This window comes from Cydia fagiglandana, chromosome 9 (genome assembly GCF_963556715.1).
Source record: "Cydia fagiglandana chromosome 9, ilCydFagi1.1, whole genome shotgun sequence".
NCBI classification, from domain to species: Eukaryota; Metazoa; Arthropoda; class Insecta; order Lepidoptera; family Tortricidae; genus Cydia; species Cydia fagiglandana.
The window spans coordinates 5,205,182-5,227,468 of record NC_085940.1 but is presented as its reverse complement, the minus strand read 5'-3'; the positions used below and the strand labels follow the sequence as shown (position 1 = coordinate 5,227,468).

Sequence of the window (22,287 nt, the reverse complement as noted above, 5' to 3'; positions counted from 1 at the left end):
AGCCTGCATCATACCGCGAAGCCATGCAATCTTCTGAAAAGGAAGACTGGCAGCAGGCAATGCAGTGTGAGTATGACTCTTTAATTAAAAACAAGGTATGGATCTTAGTAGACAGACCTGCAGATGAAAACATCGTCAAGTGTAAGTGGGTTTACAAAAAGAAACTCGACACCTCAGGTAAGCCTGCCAAATTTAAAGCTAGGTTGGTTGCCCGTGGGTTTAGCCAAGTAGAGGGCATTGACTATACGGACACCTTTGCACCTGTAGTGAGGCATAGCACACTGAGAATATTGTTTTCTATTGCTACTGAATTAAACTTACAAATAGACCATATCGATGTTACAACTGCATTTTTAAATGGGGAATTAAACGAAAAGATTTATATGGAGCAGCCTTTAGGCTTTAAAAACTGTGATAAGGTTTGTTTGCTTAAGAAGAGCTTATACGGCCTTAAGCAAGCAAGCCGAATGTGGAATATCAAAATACATGATTTCTTAGCACTAAATAATTTTACTCAGAGCAAATGTGAGCCATGTATTTATACAAAGAAGACAAAGACTGAATATATTATTATTGCATTGTATGTTGATGATTTTTATGTATTTCACAATAATTGTATTAATAATATTTTACAACTTTTACAAAATAATTTTGAAGTCCGTCATTTGGGCAAATTGAATAATTGTCTAGGAATGAATGTTTATAGAGAAAATGGTATCACAACCCTAGATCAAACTGAGTACATAAAGCGTTTATTATTCAAGTATAATATGTCAGATTGTAAATCTGTTTCTACACCTTTACCGGTTAATTGTAAATTACAGAAATCAAATAAGACATGTTTAGATGATGAAGTCTATCAGTACAGACAGTTATTAGGAAGTCTAATGTATTTATCAGTCTGTACTAGACCGGACATTTCTTATGCATGTAGCCAACTTAGTATGTTTAACACATGTTTTGATGAAAATCATTGGCGCATGGCGAAGCGTGTGCTACGTTACCTAAAAGGTACTATTAATTATGGCCTTTGTTTCACAAAGAGCAATACTTTTAATCTTACTGCATACGCTGACGCAGACTGGGCCAATGACCTTTCAGACCGCAAGTCCTATACTGGCTTTGTGATTAAGTTAGGATCTAATGTAATTAACTGGGAGGCAAGAAAGCAACAATGTACTTCTCTTTCAAGTTGCGAGTCAGAATACGTAGCTATTGGAGATTGTTGTAAAGACATATGTTTTGTACGAAATTTCTTGTCAGAAATTATCGATAAAACTTTTGACACTGTCATTTATAATGATAGCCAAAGTGCTCAAAAATTACTGTTAGTTAAAGAGCACTCCCACAAAAGAACAAAGCATATAGACCTAAGGTATCACTTCATTAAAGATCTGATTCAAAAAGGGAACTTAAATGTAAGGTACTTGCAGACTGACAAAATGGTAGCAGATGTATTAACAAAACCTTTATGTGCTGAAAAACATTGTAAATTTGTGCAGGGACTTAATGTTAAGCCTTTAAAATGTTAATTAAGAGCCACTTCTCTACTTATGATTTTTAAATGTGATATTCATTCCTGTCTTACCTAGTTATAGCTGCATGTCTATATTTTACGTCTATGTGTTTTTACTAGACTTAAGCCTGCAGCATGTAATTTATTCTAAGTATGCTTTATGTAGAGCCATACTTAGAGCTTTTCTAGGCATGTAAAGTGCAAGGAGGAGTGTTAGAATCGTGTAGTATACCCTTTACATCTCATTCTATTATTACACAGGCAACACCTCTCTCTATGATCAATGTTGCCACTATACACCTATCCGGGTTCTCTTTCGTTTTCCCCTCCGCTCGAAACGTAATGGCTCCTCATAAGTCAATTTTATTTTATAACTTTTAAACATGTGATATATAATAATCCGATTTAATCGACCCTTTGACATGGACGAAATGTAGTGTAATTTATTGCAAATTAAAACTACGATTTTGTTGAGTAAAAGAAGCATTTTATTTTCGACGACATCCTTCGCCGCAGTCCTACGCAAGGCCCTGCGCCTTCATCCTGCACATCAAAAATGCCGGTGTATTGTGCGATGTACGGGTAGTACGGATAACTAGGTACTTATTGTAGAAATGAATAATAAATATAGTTTTCCAAAGAGACGAAATATGTATCAGAAAATAAGGCTATACTTTTGCGTAAAAATAATAATATCATATGAATTAAAACCCGTTCGTTGAATTTGTGAATGTTAAGCCAACATTTAATATTTAAAGTACCTAAGGTAACTAGACCTTCTACACAGATATTCCTCGTAAATGTTTTATTTTTAGTTTAACACTCTTTTCACAAAAAAGAACTTGTTGGTCGCGGGACATTCGCGTTTGATTTTTAATTTAATTTTAAGAATTTAAGAAATAATTATGTATGTTATATAAAATAATCAATAGGCATCAACAATAAGGTACATTTAATAATGGCGTGTTGAAAGTCCAACTACGTGCAGGACTATAAACTGACAAAGCTAATTCAACAATTGAAGCGAAATAAAACATAAACCTATATTTTGTTTTTTTTTACGTATTTCGGTCGAATTATGCAACGCAGCGGGCCGCTCGTCGTGTCCTTCGGCCGGCCTCGGCAAGCCTCGGCTTCGCCTTCCCCGCGCGCCGCACGAGTCAGCCCTAAGCCACTTACTCACACAATGACGCGTGTACAGACGTGCCGTGCACACATATAAACGCAAATGATTTTCGATGTATGGCGTGTCCGCCCTGTGACCAGGCTAAGGGATATATATTTCCCACATATGGCACTTCAAACATGTGTTGTATTTTCGATCAGTAAGACTGACATTAGATTGTCATTTTTGAACTGTCAGCCTGGTAAAGGGTTAAACCCTTTGAGTCCCGCTTACGTGATATTTCACACGGGTTTTGTTATAAAAAGTATGAATATTGAATTAAAACCCCCTGAAATTTAGAACATAGTAGCATGGTCTATGCCTGGGACTCGATAGGTTATCCATGTTATCACAGCCATACTCAACCTATTTTTTCATGAGGGCCACAAATACAGTTTTGCCTTAAAACCCTGGGCCGCCGGATGAATTTGCTTAACCCTTTAACAATTTGACATTCCTTTGCAGTTATTCGATTTCGAACCGTCAATTGTAGTAGAGATGCGTTTTTGTTTTAATTATGATGGCAAGTATGTTGCCGCTACGGACTAAGGGGATAAAGGTAACATATTCGGATGGCAAGGTCACTTGCAGAGCCCGGTGGGCCGCAGGTTGCGTATTCATTATTGCAGGCTGGGTTATCATATTAAAAAAATCTACATCTTGAGATTAGTCCACTTCAAAAGTTCAAATACGCGTACATACGAGTTTATACGAGTCTCTTTTTTTTTTATTTCAGAGCGCGACGCGTCCGAAAGATGTTAGGAGGCGGTATGCGGCAAGCCGGAGTGTTGGCGGCGTGTGCACTTGTGGCGCTCGATGAAATTGTGCCGCAGCTGGAGTTGGACCACAAACGCGCCAACAGAATGGCTAAAGGTAATGTTTCCGATCAGTTAAGCTAGATTTTAGATCTTAGAGCAGCGGTCGCTAACCTTTTACAAGCCAAGGGCCACATAGTAGTTAATAAAGTTGACGCGGCCCACACTTTGTTAATATTTATGACTTTATCAGACATTGTCGTTTGTCCATATTACATACAAAATAGCCAGGGAGGCTCGCGGGCCGCAAGTAAGAGGTTTGCGGGCCGCTCGTTGCCGACCGCTGTCTAAAAGCATCTTTTCGTGGTCACCACGCAATATTAGCATTCCATAGCGAGTATACGTATTTTTTATTTATACCTAGACGCGAATGCCCGACAATGCGCAGGGGAGTGTGCTTAAACTGTAGAGTATCTCCTTATTGGCGTGAAGTGTAAATGTCACTGTCAAGTTAAACACGGAACGTGGATCCACGTTAGTAAGTATTGAACTATTTGATACTTCTTGCACGGATGCGCGTTCCGGCATACAAGAGGTTAAGTCTTTATAAGGCAGAGGGAACATATTTCCCACTTGATTTTGAACTTTATTTTTTTTAATGTTAGGGTTCGCCTAGGGAACGCTGTTCACATGTTCATAAATTACCTATCATAGGTGGCTACGATACGATAAAACACGAACTTTATCTGTGAGTGACTTATGATAGTCACTTTCCATTGTTATAACCAAATATTTAAAATACATAAGGTAGAAGTACTAGTGCTTGACGCTGCACTGCACTAGTATATTCGACATGGGCACTTTATGTCAAAGTAATATTTTTCTGTATTCAAATTTAATCCTTGTCACTTTGACATAAAGTGCCCATGTCGAATACTAGCGCAGCGTGGAGCACTAGTACTTCTACCTTATATGTATCTTGCAATTAAAGAGAGCATGCCGAGTAATATTGACATAATTTTTACCCATTCTTATTAGTAACTTTATCCCAATCTATTTTTATTTTAATTCCAGTAATCGAAGGCATGTTCCTGAAATGTTTCACCGTGGACGTCCAGAACCAGCACACCAACATAGTTCTGGTGCGACTCACACCGAAATGTCCCGTCGGGGCGGGAAGGGTCGTACAGAGGTTAGCGCAAGTTTCGCTGCAGGAGACACAGGTTTGTACCTACTTACTATATCATATTCATCATCATCAATATTTATGAGCTATGCTCTTGTCGGTGGAGTAATCGCCTCTTCTTTTTGCTGGGCCAGACTTTTAACTACCTCGTACGACACGACAGAAACTTTATCTTTTATTTGGCTGAGATATGTGAGCCTGGGCCTTCCGCTGCGTCTCTTCCCCTCAATCTTGCCCTCCAGGATGTTTAAAAAGAATCTGTCGTGCCGCATCAGGTCGCCACCTGATACGGCGACCTACTTACTACATATCCCTTTTACCATCCCATTACATACCATAACCTTATCCCTTTTAAATAGACACCAATCTTAACACTTTGACAGGCATAGATAGGGGTGTCTGAATTAAGTAAAGTTGAACCATATCAGTAAAAACAAAATTAAAAATAATTGTGGGTAACGGATAAACCTGCCTAATAAAACCTTAACATGGGCACGCGCAGAACGTTCATCGAATTTCGATTTAGATTCCAGATCCAGATTTATTTATTAATATTTATACTAAATATACTGCATTAATTACCCTTTTGAACGCCAAACGGCGCATCCATTTGCCGTGCCACTGACGCCACGGGGGTAAAATTTAGGTGTCGTCCCTTTCAAACCAATTCATATAATAAAACAGGACGACATACAGTGTTGCCACTTTTGAATTTCTACTCTTCTTTGCCAAGCTTAAATCTATAATTGTCACATTTGTGTTACAGGGCGACTGCAAAACCGCGAACGACGAAGGCGTGATATTGAAAAGCATCATCTTCGACGACCAAACTATTCGCTTTACACTCCACAACGGAATAACGGACGAGGACCTATGGCTGGCCATCATGAAGATCACCTACGTGTTCAAGGAGATTGAGGCGGAGGCGGGGAAGGCTACTAAAATTTAGAACGTTTCCCTATCCTCGTAAGGCCCAATGTGCATTACAATGTACACTGTTTCAATCTAATTTGAACCTTTCAGAAAGGAAATAACGTAGCATTTCCTTTGTTTCATTGTTTTCTAAAACGAAAGTCACCCTAATGTATAAAACAACAAGGTTCAAATTAAAAATAGGGAAACTTTCTATGGTGGGCCTTACGAGGCTATCAGAATAAATAATAGTACTAGGTACATAAAACATAAGACTCACTCTCTAACAAAACGCGTCTGTTACGATCAGCACAGATATGACCGCTAGGTGGCGACAGCGCCACGCGCGGCTTATGGCTTTCCCCAAAATTGGGGTGGAACGGATGTACTTTTAGCTACCTGTAGCAAAGCGACGATATCGCGGAGTGAGCCACGCCTTGCTATAGGCCAAGCAATAAGAAGGTATAGAGGCAAATGCTAGGAACACAATTTTTGAATCCGTAACTTTGCTTGGACTAGTTAGGAGGTGAACATATCAAAAGTCCCCGGCCGTACCCCCAGTGCTAACTTTATACTAAAATGAACTCTGTTTATAGGTAAATAGAATTCATTTGGTGGCCAATTACTAACAATGGCCGGTTACTGGCGAATTACCCTAGTTAAATGACTAGTAACATTGTTGCTCGAAGATTGTGGCATATTTAGACAATAAATGAAGCAAATGTCAAATGCTCTGCCAATCACGACTTTATCATCTATAATTATAAGGTTATTATTCGAATGTAAATGAAAATACATACATATTAAGTAAAGTTATTGTTTACTGTTGACATTATAAAATAAATAGTACAATGTTGTGATGAGATATTTACTTATCAAATATACAATTGTTATACATATTTTTTTATTACCTCCTAGTTGTAGCTTTTACCAAATACACATTTTACAAAACAATCACTGTGGGGGACAAACCTATCACTATCTTGGCGGGGGCACGGCCGTGCCCCCAGTTATCCTGAATGTCAAAGCACGAGGGTAAAGGGCCCCACTGATTAACAGTCCGCCGGACGGTATCGGCCTGTCAGTTCTTCGGAACTGTCAAAATTTTGTTCTAACTGACAGGCCGATACCGTCCGGCGAACTGTTAATCAGTGGGGCCCTTTAAACAAAACTTGCCCCCGAGTGAGACAATATTTTTCATCACACCAACCCAAAGCAAATATTAAATGTAAAATATGAAACAAAATCAAACCAAATGAATGTTATTAAATATTTATCATCCAAAATCATCATTTAAAAGTCAATTCTACGAGCATACATAAAAAAACACCTCAAAATTTGCATTTGATTACTTTGTAAATAAAATGTAACTTTGCTATCAGTTTTTGAAGTGCAAAGCAAAAAGAATAGATAGTATAGATATAGAGGGGTACTGTTATTGTAAATTTTGTAGTCACAGTAAATTTACTGCCATCTATCGACACACGACTAAAACTCAAAATGAAAACGTATAAAATTATAAAAAAAATGTATACATATGGTTAATTTTACTGATATCTATGTGTTAAAATTGTTAAATATGAAATGGTATCGTCACGCCATCTAGCCGAGCATAGGCTAAAGGTGTGTGCGCAGGGAATGCAAATCGGTTATTTTTTGTATGGAAATAATCGGTTTTTAACCGAAACCGCGGTTATTTCCATACAAAAAATATAACCGTTTTTCCCCCGAAAGGGATAAAAACGAATATTTCGAGTCCAGCCGAAGCTTGACCCACCTTGAGATTACGATCGGCTTTTCCCCAAGTAAATCGTTCTACAAACTCCCTATAACCTACTTACAGCCACCTTAAGTGGCAACACTGGCGTGACGTCACTACCGGAACAGGCACCAACGCGAGCCGGCTAGCTGCTTGGTCAGTACCTTTATATGCCGGCAAGGCATTTAAACTTGGGTGGGTCAAGCTTCGGCTGGACTCGAAATATTCGTTTTTATCCCTTTCGGGGGAAAAACGGTTATATTTAGAGGTCCGAGCCTCTGCTTGACCCACCTTGAGATGTGTTTGGTTTCTGCCGGCATTTTTCGATTGGTGTACTGTGAATGGTATCGTGATGATTTCAATAATAATTCATATTAAGATATTGTTAGGAATCACTTTATTTCTACTTATTACAAGTAATTAAAGGGTGAATTAAAAACGATACCTCTTAGAATAGACTAGACCGCATTGAAATGATTGGAAGGTCTGTCGGTATTAATCATACGTGGTCGGCTGATTTGCCTATAGTAATGTCTGAAGAATGTTTCTTGCGATCTCCAGTTTCCTTTAGACAAGACGTCTTCTATGTCTAAACCGCTCAGGGAGTAGTTGTCACTTGCCACTGCAGCACGGGTGGAGCCAGGCGGAGCATTTATGTGAAGTTCCTTGAAGTAGTTTTTTATCCAACCGGCTATCACGCATCTACTGGCTTCTTGTACCTTCCCTCTAGTTGTGATAAACAGACTGTTCAAAGATTGCCTAGCGTTTCGCCGAGGCAACGATACCTCTAATAATTTTTTAATCCAAAATACGGAATTAAGATTCTTGACATGATTGGCCTTGAGGGCCCATCCGGTTTGACGAAATTTTGTGCAGTCTGTTTTCGATCCAAACCTCGGTTGAAGGATGACAGAGTCGGCGCTAATATGGCAATTGTTAGGTGATATATCTAATAACGTCAAGTCGTGGATACGTCTACCTGAATGCAGTAACAGTAGCAGAGCCGTATGTCTGGAGACTTGATATAAGCTATCCTCATTTACTATACTTTTATTCAGACCAATTAAAATGTCATCCAAATTCCATATAGGTTTCTTAACCTTAGGCTTAGATATTGATATGCCCTTAAGTATGTTTCTCACTAATGGATGACTGGAGATTAATTCTGATCTCGATGGATTGGCAAAGGTACAAATCACTGATTTATGTACTAATATTGTTGCAGCGGCTAGATGTTCTCTATGATGAAGAAAACATAGATATTCTGCCACTTTTTCTGGAGACGGGTCATTAATAGAACAGGAATTTTCAGCTGCCCATTTTTTCCATCTGATCCATGCTGAATGGTATGTTCGTAAAGAGCTTTTTCGCCAGGAATTTTCGAGAAGGTCCTTGTACTCTTGTGGCCAGGTGTTTATCTCGGAGGCCCACCCCGTACCCTCCAGACTTCCAATTCTAGGTCTCTCACTTCTGGAGGTGGTTGGTTGGTTCTGCGATCCATTAGATTGAATTGTAAATCTCGAATCGTGAACGGGGCTGCTGTTGCGCGAGATTTGAGATCGGCTCTCCAATGTACTTTGTGCCACCTCGGGCAGGCAATTAAGTAGATTCCTCGCGCTTTGTTCAGGTGGCAAAGTACTCTCGGCATTAGACATGGTGGGGGGAATATCCACGCCAGGTTCCAGTTCCAATGTCTGGAGAAAGCATCTACGAATAATGCGTTTCGATCCCGTATGTCCTCGGTCACGTACACTGGTACCACCTTCGACTGAGCTGACGCAAAAAGGTCGATCTGTGGTGTTCCCCATTTGCTGAATATCGTGTCCATGACTGAATTCGACAGGGACCACTCCGGAAGTTCTTGTTGGCGAGAGAGGCTGTCCGCCGTAGCGTTGTATCGACCCGGGATGTGTCTCGCTGTAAGCGTTATATTTAGTTGATTGATGAGCTGGAATATCATTCTCGTTAGCTTCAGCAGGACCAAGGATTTGGTGCCCCCTTGTTTCTGCAGATAAGCTACGACAGTTTGGTTGTCTGATTGTAGAAGGCACGTTTGTCCTCGTACTATTTTCTTGTTCTTCTTTAGCACTATGAATACTGTCCACAATTCCTTCCTGTTGCAGTGCCACGTTTTTTGCTTGCTGTTCCACGGTCCTTTTTGGTGTCTGCCATTTATGGATGCGCCCCATCCCCAGTCCGATGCGTCTGTCGATATAAAAATTGTCGTTTGTTTTGGAAAAATAGCAGAATTGTCGGACAGGTGTCCTAGCCACCACGTGCAATCGGATAGAGTCTCCGGGGACAGAGCATATTTTTTGCTCGTCGGGAATCTTCTCATTTTGTTGTTGTCTCTCTGGAGGTGCCGACAGTGCAGTCGCCCGTAAGGCACGACAAAGGACGCGAAAGTCAGACGTCCTAGAAGACGTTTTGCTTCTAGCCAGGTGCATTTTTGTTCCGTTAGTATTTTCGACAGTTGTTTCCTCGTAAGCAAGTTTTTCTTGTGGTCTATACTCTTTATGTCCGCTTGCGTGTCCCAAATAATCCCGAGGTATTCTTGTTTTTGAGATGGAGTTTGGCTGGTCTTTCCGGAGTTCAGTTGCCATCCGAGGTACTTTAGTATTTGACAGGCACGAATTCCTTGTTTTGTTAGTTGTGACGGATTCTGCCCCGCTATGAGGAAGTCGTCGAGATACACGACCACGCGGATGCCTTCGCTTCTTAGGATGCTTGCTACCCAGTTCGTTAGTTTGGCGAAGACTTGAGGTGCAGTTGCTAGACCAAAGGGCAGACACGTCATTTGAAAGAGGCTTTCTCCCACCTTTAGCATCAGGAATCTCCTGTGCTGCTCTATTATTGGCACATGAAAATATGCCTTTGAAATATCTATTTTCAGTAAGTAATCCTGTGGTTGTAAGAAGTTTTGAACTTTTTGGGAGTTTATAAGCCTGAACTTTCTTGGTTCTAAAAATTTGTTTAAGTTTTTCAAATTGAAGATCTGCCGAAAGCTGCCGTCCGGTTTCTTTTTCAGGAATAAAGGGGACAGGAACCCCGTTGGAGCCGATGCTGGCTCTATCGCCCCAATTGTTTGTAGGCCCCGAATTTCCGAGTCCATGGTAAGGCTGGGCGTCGTCTCCAGTGATTTGATGTCTTCCTTGGAGAGGCACATTAACGGGGGTTTTTTGATAAAGGGGATCCTGTATCCTTTTATTATGTCTAGTAGAGTTTGATTTGCTCCTAATTTTCTCCACTGATTTACCCTTAGACGTAGTGCCCCGGCTCGAAACTGATTGTCAATATTTTTTATTATGCGCAGCTCGCGTGGGGCGCTTTCTGGAGTCCTTCTTCGAGCTTTGAGTGTCCTTGGCACGATTCTTTTGATGACCAGACGGTTTGGCTGGCCCGTGGGCTCGTCGAGGTTGTCTTGTCCTATTGAAGTTCCCGCTCCCAGCGTTGGGAGTTTTGTTTTGCATTTTGCTTTTGAACTCCGGTTTCTTCGGGGGAAAAAACTTTTCATATCCGCCATATTGTTTGAAAGCTTCTGAAAGCATTGCTTCATCAAACAAGTGTGTCTTAGAAGGCGGGATGTTCTGCATGACGGTGTCACACGCCATATCCGAGGATGAGTAGAACGCTCTTCTGGTCGATATTATTTCGGAGCGCCGGCCACAGACGTATTGTAGCGCCTGGTCGGAGATACGCCTGTACCCAGACTCTTTTGAGAGTACATTCCGGTGTATCGCATTGAAAATGAGGGGGTCATCCACCTCTCTTGCTATCTGCTGGAGCCCATTTTCTAGGGCTCGTCGCTCCAGCAGAAAGGCATGCGTGAGAACCCCTAAGGTTTTGTCGATTTTCAAGAGTATATCTGGATTACACCATTTCGGCGTGATCTTGCTTAGCTGAGGGTTGATTTTTAATGCAGTGAAAACCGGAGTTCCATGTAGCGTTTTTTCCGCTTCTTTGTAACGCAGATTATTCCATGTGTCAGAGCCAAGGCGTTGGCATTTAGCTCCTTTTGCTACCATGTCTGCATCTGCCGCTGGAACAGGAGGTTCAGCTTCTGTAGTGATCGTGTCAAAGCAAAGACCCGCTATGGCTTCTGTCTTGTCACCCCATGTTGGTACTGGCGTTTCTTGGCGCTCCTCGCTTTCGTTGTTCGATCCTATATCAATGTCGGAATAGGACGTGTCCGCTTCAGCGATAGTATGATCATCAGCCACTTGAACGTCTTTAACTGAGTTTACCGCTTGTATGACGCGCTCGGCGGTGTTGTTCGAGGCGGCCACCATTTGTTTCATCAGGGCGGCGAACATTTCAGTTTGTTTCGCCAGTGCAGCGGCAATAGGATCCGGTGTGGCGCTCTGTGTTTTTTCTGTGTTCCCAGGGGTCCTCAGTCGCTTCGTTCTGGTTAAGGACCGAGCTGGAGAGCTTGGAGCTCGTTTTGAGCCCCGCGACGAAGAGCGTCCTCTTAAGAAATTATCGGTCACTTCTCTGCTACAAAGATGTGGTTTCATCGTTCTAACTGTATTCAGAACATTTTCCACGTTGTTGCCGTGTATTTTAACAGCCAGTGAGTAAGGGGCATAAATTAGGGCTCTGGTAAAAGGCCATTCAAGCATCTTCAATTTTATGTTTTTATATGTTTTTTCGGATAGTTCCTTCAGGTTAAAAGCTGCTGCTATGTCTGCTGTCGGGATCGCATAGCGCAATTTGTTGGTTATCTTAGGATCGGGTGGATCGCCAATGAGCTCTCGAATATTGACCTCTTCTATTTGCCAGTCCTTCCAGTCTAACGGCATGAACGGTAGAACGGCGTCATGCAGCTTGTCGATCGGGTCCTTTGAGGAGGAGGCTGTGGTGCCCGTGAGTAGAAGGATCTCTTGGATTGTTGGCATATTCCTGAAAAAGGAATACTATTTGAGCATAGCTGTAACTGATGATCCGTCGGATCAATTAGGCTTAGAGAGGACGGTCGCGCGAAGCGTCGGGCCGTTGGTCCGACGGGCGGAACTGATGGTATGTACAGTGAACCGTCGGGTCAGCCGGACCGCCCGTCGGACGGGTCCAGTATGGAACGGATAGGAGCCGACGGCTCAATTAGGATTGTTCATTTTTTTAGACCCCCATTTTTATTTTATTTTCTGAAAATATAGGTTAATTTAAGATACCAATTTGAATGATTTAGTAATTCGTGGCTCGGTTGAATATTTATAATTTATTGAAAATATGAGATACGACTTCTCGTAAATTACATGTCGTCGGCTGATTAGGATAATGCACAAGCAACAACAAGCATTAAAAAAATAGTTGTCATTGTCAATTGATTGTAATGTCACCTGTCGACAATGTCAGTGTCACGTGTTTCTATAAATAACAATCGTCTGGAATGGAAAACTCGTTTATTTTGAATCATTAATTTCAAAATACCTACGCTATAAATTTGAGAAAGCTGATTCCAGAAATCTGCCTAAGTTATATAATATAACTTAGTTTTATTGGAGTATGTATCCATATAGCATCCAACTCCAACCATAACTTGGCTGAAATCAAGGGAGCAAAAATACAAATGTAAGTTACCTACATCATATATATTTTAACTGATTCGATTTGTAAGAAGATTGGATTCATAAAATCGTTACAAGCGTCCATTGCTAAAGGTAGCTTAGCACCCAGTGGGTGCTTTCTACCGGCTTGTCATCATTGTTTGGATATTGTACTACATACTTATACTACTATATTAGGAACATGCCAATTTTGCTAATTATAGCCTATTATTTCAGGTCATCGTGATTCCTATTTAGATACAGCTGTGAGATATGTAACTGCACTTGGGCCCAGAACAAAGTTGAGCATTTTGTATTGGAACGAACGTCATATTAATTATTAATCGTTGTAATACTTTACGACCGTAAATAATGCCTGGGAACAGAGTAAATAACAAACCATACACTTCTCTTCTGGATGGTCAACAAGAAGCCATCATTGTCAGATGCTCGTGCAGAAAATGATAAACATTAATTTAATGTAAAGTTACTATTTTTTTTGGAAACATATATAACATATTTCCCAAATTAATAAAAAAGTAGGTAAACAAAAACATGTTTTATTATTCACAACTCTTTATTAAGTCTTGTCCACCATGATATCAGCAGCTTGCACTGCAACATGTACCTGGAAATTAGAAATTATATCTTTTTAAAGCAGTTTCAGGCTGAATTTTGAGTAGAGTATGGCTATGTATTCTTGTATATTCCTTCTTTCTAGTAGGCACCATCTCTGTTTAACGGTTTGCCTTTAGATACTCTGGCTACATTACCACAGAAAATAAATAGATACCACGACCCTACCAATAAAGTGAGCTTTTAAATACTTAATTGTAGTAAATTAATATTAATTTTATACTTACATCGACGTGATTCTCACAGCAATACTGTGTGTAACACGTGAAGTGGGTAGGTTCTTCCAAGTTTAATTCACGGCACCATCTTTCACGTCGTAGGTCTTCGTGGATTCGAACTATTATTTTTGTGAATCATTCCCACACATAGGAACAAGGTTTTTGATATATTATTAAGCAATGAAATCTACTGTTTAGGTATTAATTATAAATCAAATTGTAACAAACAAGCGCAGCGGTTTAACTGAAAAATTTTGTTATGACAATCGATGACAATGATAACTTTGACAATACGTGAGTGACGGATTTATTTACTATGGTTCGATAACTTTTATTATGCAATGACTTTACATTCAGCCCAGGAGAAGGTCAAACTAAGGTCATAAGGATATTTGTTGAAATATCTTCAATCCTCAATTATTATATCGCAGCAAATGTCGGAAACTGTTTAAAAACCTTATATCTCGAAATGGTTATCGAAATAGAACATTTGAAAAAAAATGAACAATCCTAATTGTACAAGTTTCTGCTTATGTGTTTAGAAACGATATTCTACTATTTTTTTTAATGGGTGGAAAACAGGGTACAAAATGTGAATAAATTTTTGTCAACATTTTTAACAAACAAATAGGTACAGTCGCCATCAAATTAATAAAAAAGTAGGTAAACAAAAACATGTTTTACTATTCACAACTCTTTATTAAGTCTTGTCCACCATGATATCAGCAGCTTGCACTGCAACATGTACCTGGAAATTAGAAATTATATCTTTTTAAAGCAGTTTCAGGCTGAATTTTGAGTAGAGTATGGCTATGTATTCTTGTATATTCCTTCTTTCTAGTAGGCACCATCTCTGTTTAACGGTTTGCCTTTAGATACTCTGGCTACATTACCACAGAAAATAAATAGATACCACGACCCTACCAATAAAGTGAGCTTTTAAATACTTAATTGTAGTAAATTAATATTAATTTTATACTTACATCGACGTGATTCTCACAGCAATACTGTGTGTAACACGTGAAGTGGGTAGGTTCTTCCAAGTTTAATTCACGGCACCATCTTTCACGTCGTAGGTCTTCGTGGATTCGAACTATTATTTTTGTGAATCATTCCCACACATAGGAACAAGGTTTTTGATATATTATTAAGCAATGAAATCTACTGTTTAGGTATTAATTATAAATCAAATTGTAACAAACAAGCGCAGCGGTTTAACTGAAAAATTTTGTTATGACAATCGATGACAATGATAACTTTGACAATACGTGAGTGACGGATTTATTTACTATGGTTCGATAACTTTTATTATGCAATGACTTTACATTCAGCCCAGGAGAAGGTCAAACTAAGGTCATAAGGATATTTGTTGAAATATCTTCAATCCTCAATTATTATATCGCAGCAAATGTCGGAAACTGTTTAAAAACCTTATATCTCGAAATGGTTATCGAAATAGAACATTTGAAAAAAAATGAACAATCCTAATTGAGACGACGGGTCAGATATAGGGATATACGATCCCTTTCGTTCCGGGTTTTTGCTTTTGTAGTGCGTATAAAGCACGTTTACTCAAAAAGCAGGAGCAGGTGATGTGATACACGCTGCTCGCATACGTCTAATAACGTAATGTGATTTGATGGCTCTCAGAGGCGGTAAGCCGTCCGGAGCATCAATAAAATTAACTCGTAGGTTGCTAAAAGAAAGGGAAATAGACTTACCTTAGTCTTACACTTGTAGAACTAAACGTAGATAGTTCACTTTTATATTCGCTTTGCGAACGAACACACGTCGTTACTTGGGGGAAAAGTCAAAGCGTACTGACCAAGCAGCTAGCCGGCTCGCGTTGGTGCCTGTTCCGGTAGTGACGTCACGCCAGTGTTGCCACTTAAGGTGGCTGTAAGTAGGTTATAGGGAGTTTGTAGAACGATTTACTTGGGGAAAAGCCGATCGTAATCTCAAGGTGGGTCAAGCAGAGGCTCGGACCTCTAAATAACCGATTTGCATTCCTTATGTGTGCGGCATCTATCCGAGAATGACTTTTTCTTGATTTCCGAGGCACATTTTTTCCTTAGACTTTATTTATTCGTCTTATACGAAGTTACATATGTCTTTGTGCAAAGTTAGCCTTTCCGAGCTGGTGTGGTGAAAATAAAATTATTATACTTATAATTATTCACTAAGGACTCTTAAACCAACACTATAATAAATTCACTAATGTCACGCTGCATTGCAATCAAACAACCATCAAATAATCCTATTCTGTTCGTTCCACACCCGCACCAACTCACTGTGATCACTGTATCCATGAGAGGCTATCACTTCACTGTAGTCCTCTTTACTATACTTCTTCTTGTAAAAATAGAAATGTGGACAATGGGTCGGCTCTATGCCAACCTTCTTCGCGACTATACCCAAATAAATATCATCAAATCTGAAATGTTTTACATATAAACTCCCTATGTACATTATTTTAATAGCCTTATTAGATAGGACGTAAGCGCCCGCCGTGACATAAGGCGGCCAACGATTCCATGGATATTCATCTATAGATACTCTCCATTTACTAGTTATATATCTATGCGGCGCGGATTTAAACACGTAACCGGCGAAAAGTAGTCTGTCTCTTTCGTTTCCATAAAAAGTCGTGCTCAATCCTGTTGGAGGCTGCTCTGATACATAGTTCAAAAGATTGCTAACAGATATATACATATCGTCGTCTGTGAATAAATAATAATCTGCCGTGGAGCAATGTTCGTACGCCCATCGAAAAGACATCATAGTCTTAAAAGTATTGTTATAATAATTATCATGAAAATCTATCTGTATAATGTCATTATGTTCGTCTATTTCTTTTTCTATCATCCTTTGCGTTTGAGATTTCATGTCATTTATTCCAAGAAAGAATAGGATTTTGACGATGCGCCCTGGTAGATAGCTCTCTTGGCCATACGTCTGTCTTATAGCTTTCCTGTGTTGAAAATGATTCATAGCAGATTTGACTAATATAAACAGGTCAAGCTTCTCCACAGCATTACATTTCCCAGAGTTACTAAGGAACCTATATGGGTATATATTTATAGGGGTTACGCTAGGTTTATAACCAGCTAATATATCGACAACAATCGGCCGAATATCCGTGTTGAGTGGATAGTCAAATTCACTGTCAAAATCTCTTGAGAACACATAGTCACTAACACCACAGAAGTAGTATAGAAACACGAGCACACACACAGTGAACACGTAGAGATTTCTTCTCCGTTTCATTTTGGATTGTTCATTGATTTTGCATCTGGAATAGAGACAATCTTCATTAACTTTGGCTTGTTAAAATATGCATAAACAACGTTAAAATGCCTAACTTGATATGAAGCTCTTATCTACTACACTACTGCATAAACGTACCACGAGTATCATAAGTTCAAATATTTGTTTTAATTACTCAACCACCAGAGACCGGTAAATAAAAGATTGTCAATCTTTTTACAAGTCATTATCTGTCCTTCTAAGGCCCACGGCCCTACCTTACCTATAGTACTTAAATCATATTCGATTGCAACAGTGTTGCTTTTACTTTGTTTCGTTCAGTTTTTAAATAACGCAACATCAACTACACTAAAGGTTCATATTTCTGTGGCAAATTTTGCATTTTTCATTTGTATGGCTAGGCCTTAGGAGGCTATACCTCTCGCGTCGAACGATGGTTCCCTATGACAGTTAATTTTTAACCGTCGACGCAAAGAGGTGTATTATAATTTTGACGCCAATGTCTGTTTGTGTGTTTGTCTGAGGTATCGTAGCACTCAAACGAATGCAGCTATGATTAATAATGATAAGTGTAAGGGCGCGGTTTTTTAACAAACTACGGAAACGGAAACTATTATAATAGTTGTATGCTTGGTTAAATAAGTCGCTTAGTTTACCTGCAGACTGCAGAGTCAGTGTGGGTATCCCCTAAGTCACAACACAGTAGCACAATGGTACGTACGTATATTATATGACCTGAGTTGGTTTCGTATTCTTGACTACAAGTTTGGATAGGTTGGTGATGTTAATAAGACTGACTCAGGTGTTAGCAATACAATGTATGAAAACTGCTTGTTATTTTATTACACTATAATATTTTCACACAATAGACTGAACACTACAAACAATGGGTACAAGCTTGTATTGAGTTCGTGATCATCAAGACAATGATGTGCGTAAGTACAGTCTACATTAGATATATCAGACCGGCAGAGGTGCTCAAAAATATCTAAATGCCTTGTCATTAAAGGCATCTTCAGATATTTGATACTGATAATATTTATACTATAATATAATCACTTCGCTATAATCGCGAACTGCTTAATTGTCAGTTCGTATTATGTCTCTTTATTTCTCAAGCCATGAAAACAGGAGTTTTGAATATAATATAGTTATATTAGGTTGGCCATTGGGGTTCAATATGGCAACGCGGCGAGCTTGATGGGCTCCTTTGCATCTAGAGGGGCTTGGAACGAATTTTGTGAAAAGTTTTTGTGTTCTTAGATTAGGTTAAGACATTTGTAATTTTTGGATGTGTATCATATGGTAAATTGTAAGTTTAGAAACATACCAAATTACAAAGACGTGTCCACAGTGGAACTGATGGAGACCGGTGGCAGGTAGTGGCTGCGGATCTGGTTGTGTAGGCGAGACACTTCAGCGTCAAGACTCTCCGTCTCACGGACTAGTTGAGTGAACTGTACTATACCTGAAAACATCAATGAGTTTATATTTTATATTTACTAATATCATAATATGCAACAGGCGTGGGGTCGGTAGAATATGGTTTTAATCAAATAAAGAGAGTACTCCCATCGTAAAAGCTGGTAACACACTTACAATCCCTCTGGTGTTTCAGGTGTACATGGACGACGGTAATCTTTTGACTCCTATGTATTATTTTATTTATTTATTTAAGCCTTTATTTTTCCTTAAATTGTATTTCATTAAGAAGTTTTCTGTTTATATTGTTGCTTAGTTTATATTAAGGACCCCTGTCGAGTATAGGCCTCCTCCATATCTTTCCACCTTTCTCAGTCTTTAGCCTTGATTAGCCAATTTTCTCTATCTGTGGCTATGTATATCATAAGAAAAACATACCACAGAGTAATGTTTACCCTGTTTTGAGGCAAACACCATAGAGGTTGCACCGTAACAATATCAAAATAAAATAAGCATAAAATATAGGCAATGTTATACAAATAATTAATCCAACAAGACCACCTGTTAATAAATTCTAATAATAATAACTATCTCCTTTTCGGTCTGCCTAAACCCCGACCTGCACCATGCTCCGTGGGTCCCACTCTGTAACAACCATTTTGGCCCACCATTCTGGGTGCATGCGGTAGACATGGACGACCTGGACCCCATATGGTGGGAAAATGCCGATAACAGGGTCGAGTGGAGAAAACGAGGGGAGGCCTTTGCCCAGCTGTGGGACACCAAAATAGGCTAAATAAAAAAAATAACCAGGAATAACATGCTAACCTTCCCGGGTACCACTGAATCCATGTCGTTTGATAGTCTCCATCTCGATCTGGACGACCATGGGGAACACAATCTGCATCATTTTCAGCATCTCATTGCCCGCGGCTTCCTTCGCTTCGTCCAGTTTGCACGAGTAGTCTGGCGAGTCCAGCGCGTCAATGATCTCGGACAGAATCTGCCGGATCTGGTCAACGGACACGTTCTGCGGCGATGCCATTGTCTTCACCCTTCATGTACGGATTGATCGACGGTATTTAAGACAAAGTAAAGTCTGTACTTGTGTAAGCGCTTGCTAATAAAATAAACGGGATTGAACGCAAATAACTACAGTGATAAGAACCATTCATAAGTTTGACAGTCAGGATTGATATCTAAGTCACCAAACTTGAGAATGGATGAGATAAATATAAAAATTAAATAATTTTTAGATAAACGCTGAGTGAGATGAATAAGCCTTTGACAGGACTGAGGACAGGAAGGGGATTATTATGTTTAAAAATACTTTGTAGACGCCAAAACTGTGAAACTCATACAATAATTTAAAAAAATTAGTCGTTTAAAACAATACCTTAAATAATTCTTAATTGCCAAAACTTAAGCCCCCCATTCACACTCCTACCGTGTAGTCTGCCTCGTTGGGTAGGATTGTGTATGGGGGTTGTCGTCCTACGTTGCGGCCTACCGTGTTTAACGTGTGGCGCACCGCAATGCTGGCTGCCCACAACCCGGCTGCATGTCTACGTATCTACGTCCATGTCATTCCGACACAACGAAATTTTCCTTCTGCGACACGGAAGCCTAAATCGTTTTTGCAAATCCAATTGTAAATTATTCATTGTAAATATTGCTCTCATTATATGTAAATACTATCATCTATCTCCGCGTGTTATTTAACATAGAAATAGTGCTCTAGGCAAGAACACTAAATTGGTGACCCGCGACTTTCGAAATTTAAAATGACCGACGAGTTCGAAGATTCCGTTTGCGAGAAAATAGAGCCCGAACGATCAGGCGCTGCGGTGGATCGGTTAACCATGAGGTTACCACCATTTTGGGCAGAAGATGCGGAAGTTTGGTTCGCCCAAGTCGAGGCGCAGTTCGCCGTTTGGGGCGTGAAAGCCGATTCCACGAAATACTTTCAAGTGATCAGAGAGCTAGATCCCAAAACGGCTCGAGAAGTACGGGATATCATAACGAAGCCCCCAGAAACGGATAAATACGAAAAGTTGAAAAAACAATTGATCGACCGTCTGTCAACGTCGCAGGAAAACAAAAGACGTCAGTTGCTGCAATTTGAAGAACTTGGAGACAGGAAACCAAGCCAATTCCTTCGTCACCTTCGAGGATTAGCTGGCGATAGTGTCACTGACGATTTTCTCCGAAGTTTGTGGTCCACTCGCCTACCTACTCAAGTGCAAGCGATCATCGCGTCTCAGAAGACGGCTTCTTTAGACGACATCGCGACCCTTGCAGACCAAATCTTAGACGTGACACCTTGTTCTTCTTTTAAGCAGGTTGCAAGCATGACTTCGTTCGAAGACATGTTTAAGAAGATGGAGCAATCTATAACGGCGCGCATCCAGAGCGAAATGACTCAACAGATTGCTCAGCTAAGCACCGGTAACAGCAGCGGTCAGCGACGTCCGCGTTTTAACAGGAGCAGGTCGCGCAGTCGCAGCAGATCGAAGTCTCACGGTCGGTATCACGCTGTCAAATCAGGTATGTGCTGGTATCATAGTCACTTTAGTACCAACGCACGGAATTGCATTCCGCCGTGCAACTTTAAAGCGGAAAACTAGCAAGACAGTCTACCGTGGCGGCTGCTGACTGTCCTCCTACTACAACCTGCCGCCTATTTATCACGGACAGAGTAACTAAAATTCAATACCTCATTGATACCGGATCTGACCTCTGCGTTCTGCCACGCCATTTTATGCCTAAATGCAAGTCGCCTGACAACTACTCGCTTACTGCCGCTAATGGTTCGCTCATACATACATACGGCATAATCAAGCAAAAGTTGGACATAGGATTACGCCGAGATTTTATTTGGAACTTTGTCGTAGCAAATGTAAACAAACCTATACTTGGCGCTGATTTTCTTGCACATTATGGTATTCTTATCGATTGCAGAAATAAAAGACTACTCATTGACAGCTTAACAACTTTGTCTACTACGGGACAGCTTAAGCACTGCAACCAGCCCAGCGTTAAGGCAATTTCGGGTGACAGTGAGTACCACCGCTTGCTAGCAGAGTATCCCAGTTTAACGAAACCATCTGGACTGCCGCGAGAGGTAAAGCATTCCACTGTTCACTACATTCGAACTACTCCAGGTCCTCCTACCTTTTGTAGACCACGCCGTTTAGCTCCAGATCGCCTGAAGATTGCTAAGGAGCAGTTTGAAGAGATGCTTCGCGACGGTGTAGCGCAACCATCTGATTCACCGTGGGCGTCGGCGCTACATATGGTGCCAAAGAAAGGCAATGGTTGGCGGCCGTGCGGGGATTACCGCGCGCTGAACGCACGCACTATCCCTGACAGATACCCTGTCCGCCACATAGAGGACTACGCACATCGACTAGCTGGTAGTAAAATATTTTCAAAAATAGATTTAGTTAAAGCTTACAACCAAATTCCCGTATACAAAGATGATATCTGCAAAACTTCAATTACGACTCCATTTGGAATGTTCTCCTTCCCATTCATGCCATTTGGACTCCGAAACGCTGCCCAAACCTTTCAACGGTTCCTGGATGAGGTGCTCAGAGATCTGGACTTCGTGTACTCCTACATCGATGACGTGCTCATCTTTTCTAAAGATGCCGAGCAGCACTTAGATCATCTACGGCAAGTTTTCGATAGGTTCCATGAGTACGGTATGCTCATCAATGAATCCAAATGTTCTTTTGGCCAGAAAGAAGTCACATTCCTAGGATTTACTGTCTCTGAGGAAGGCACGCGTCCCATCGACGAGAAGGTAAAGATTATGCAGGAATTTCCTCCTCCAAAGACCGTCGGTGGCTTACGCAGGTTTCTCGGCATGCTGAACTTTTATAGAAGATTCGTTCCTCACGCTG

General features: G+C 40.4%; 2 protein-coding genes across 3 annotated transcripts in view; one reads left to right on the top strand and one right to left on the bottom strand.

Moving 5' to 3' along the window:
- Nucleotides 1-6,574, top strand: part of LOC134667179 (uncharacterized) — a 36,454-nt gene extending 29,880 nt beyond the window's left edge. The window contains exons 6-8 of the mRNA XM_063524497.1: nt 3,418-3,554; nt 4,511-4,659; nt 5,389-6,574. Coding sequence (XP_063380567.1) covers nt 3,418-3,554; nt 4,511-4,659; nt 5,389-5,571 — 469 coding nt within the window. The 3' untranslated portion in view covers nt 5,572-6,574. The remainder of the gene's footprint in view (nt 1-3,417; nt 3,555-4,510; nt 4,660-5,388) is intronic.
- Nucleotides 6,575-14,706: 8,132 nt separating this feature from the next.
- On the bottom strand, nt 14,707-19,681 carry LOC134667184 (protein C10-like). Of its 2 annotated transcripts, XM_063524504.1 has the most exons (3): nt 19,208-19,681; nt 18,288-18,425; nt 16,841-16,982 (listed from the first exon to the last, which is right to left on the bottom strand). In XM_063524504.1, the coding sequence occupies exons 1-2, from the start codon at nt 19,422-19,424 to the stop codon at nt 18,292-18,294; spliced, it is 351 nt and encodes a 116-aa protein (XP_063380574.1). In that variant the 5' UTR covers nt 19,425-19,681; the 3' UTR covers nt 16,841-16,982; nt 18,288-18,291. The 2 variants fall into 2 exon arrangements, with proteins under 2 accessions (XP_063380573.1, XP_063380574.1); XM_063524503.1 differs by lacking the exon at nt 19,208-19,681 and having other exon boundaries at nt 14,707-16,982.
- Between the last annotated feature and the right edge of the window lie 2,606 nt (nt 19,682-22,287).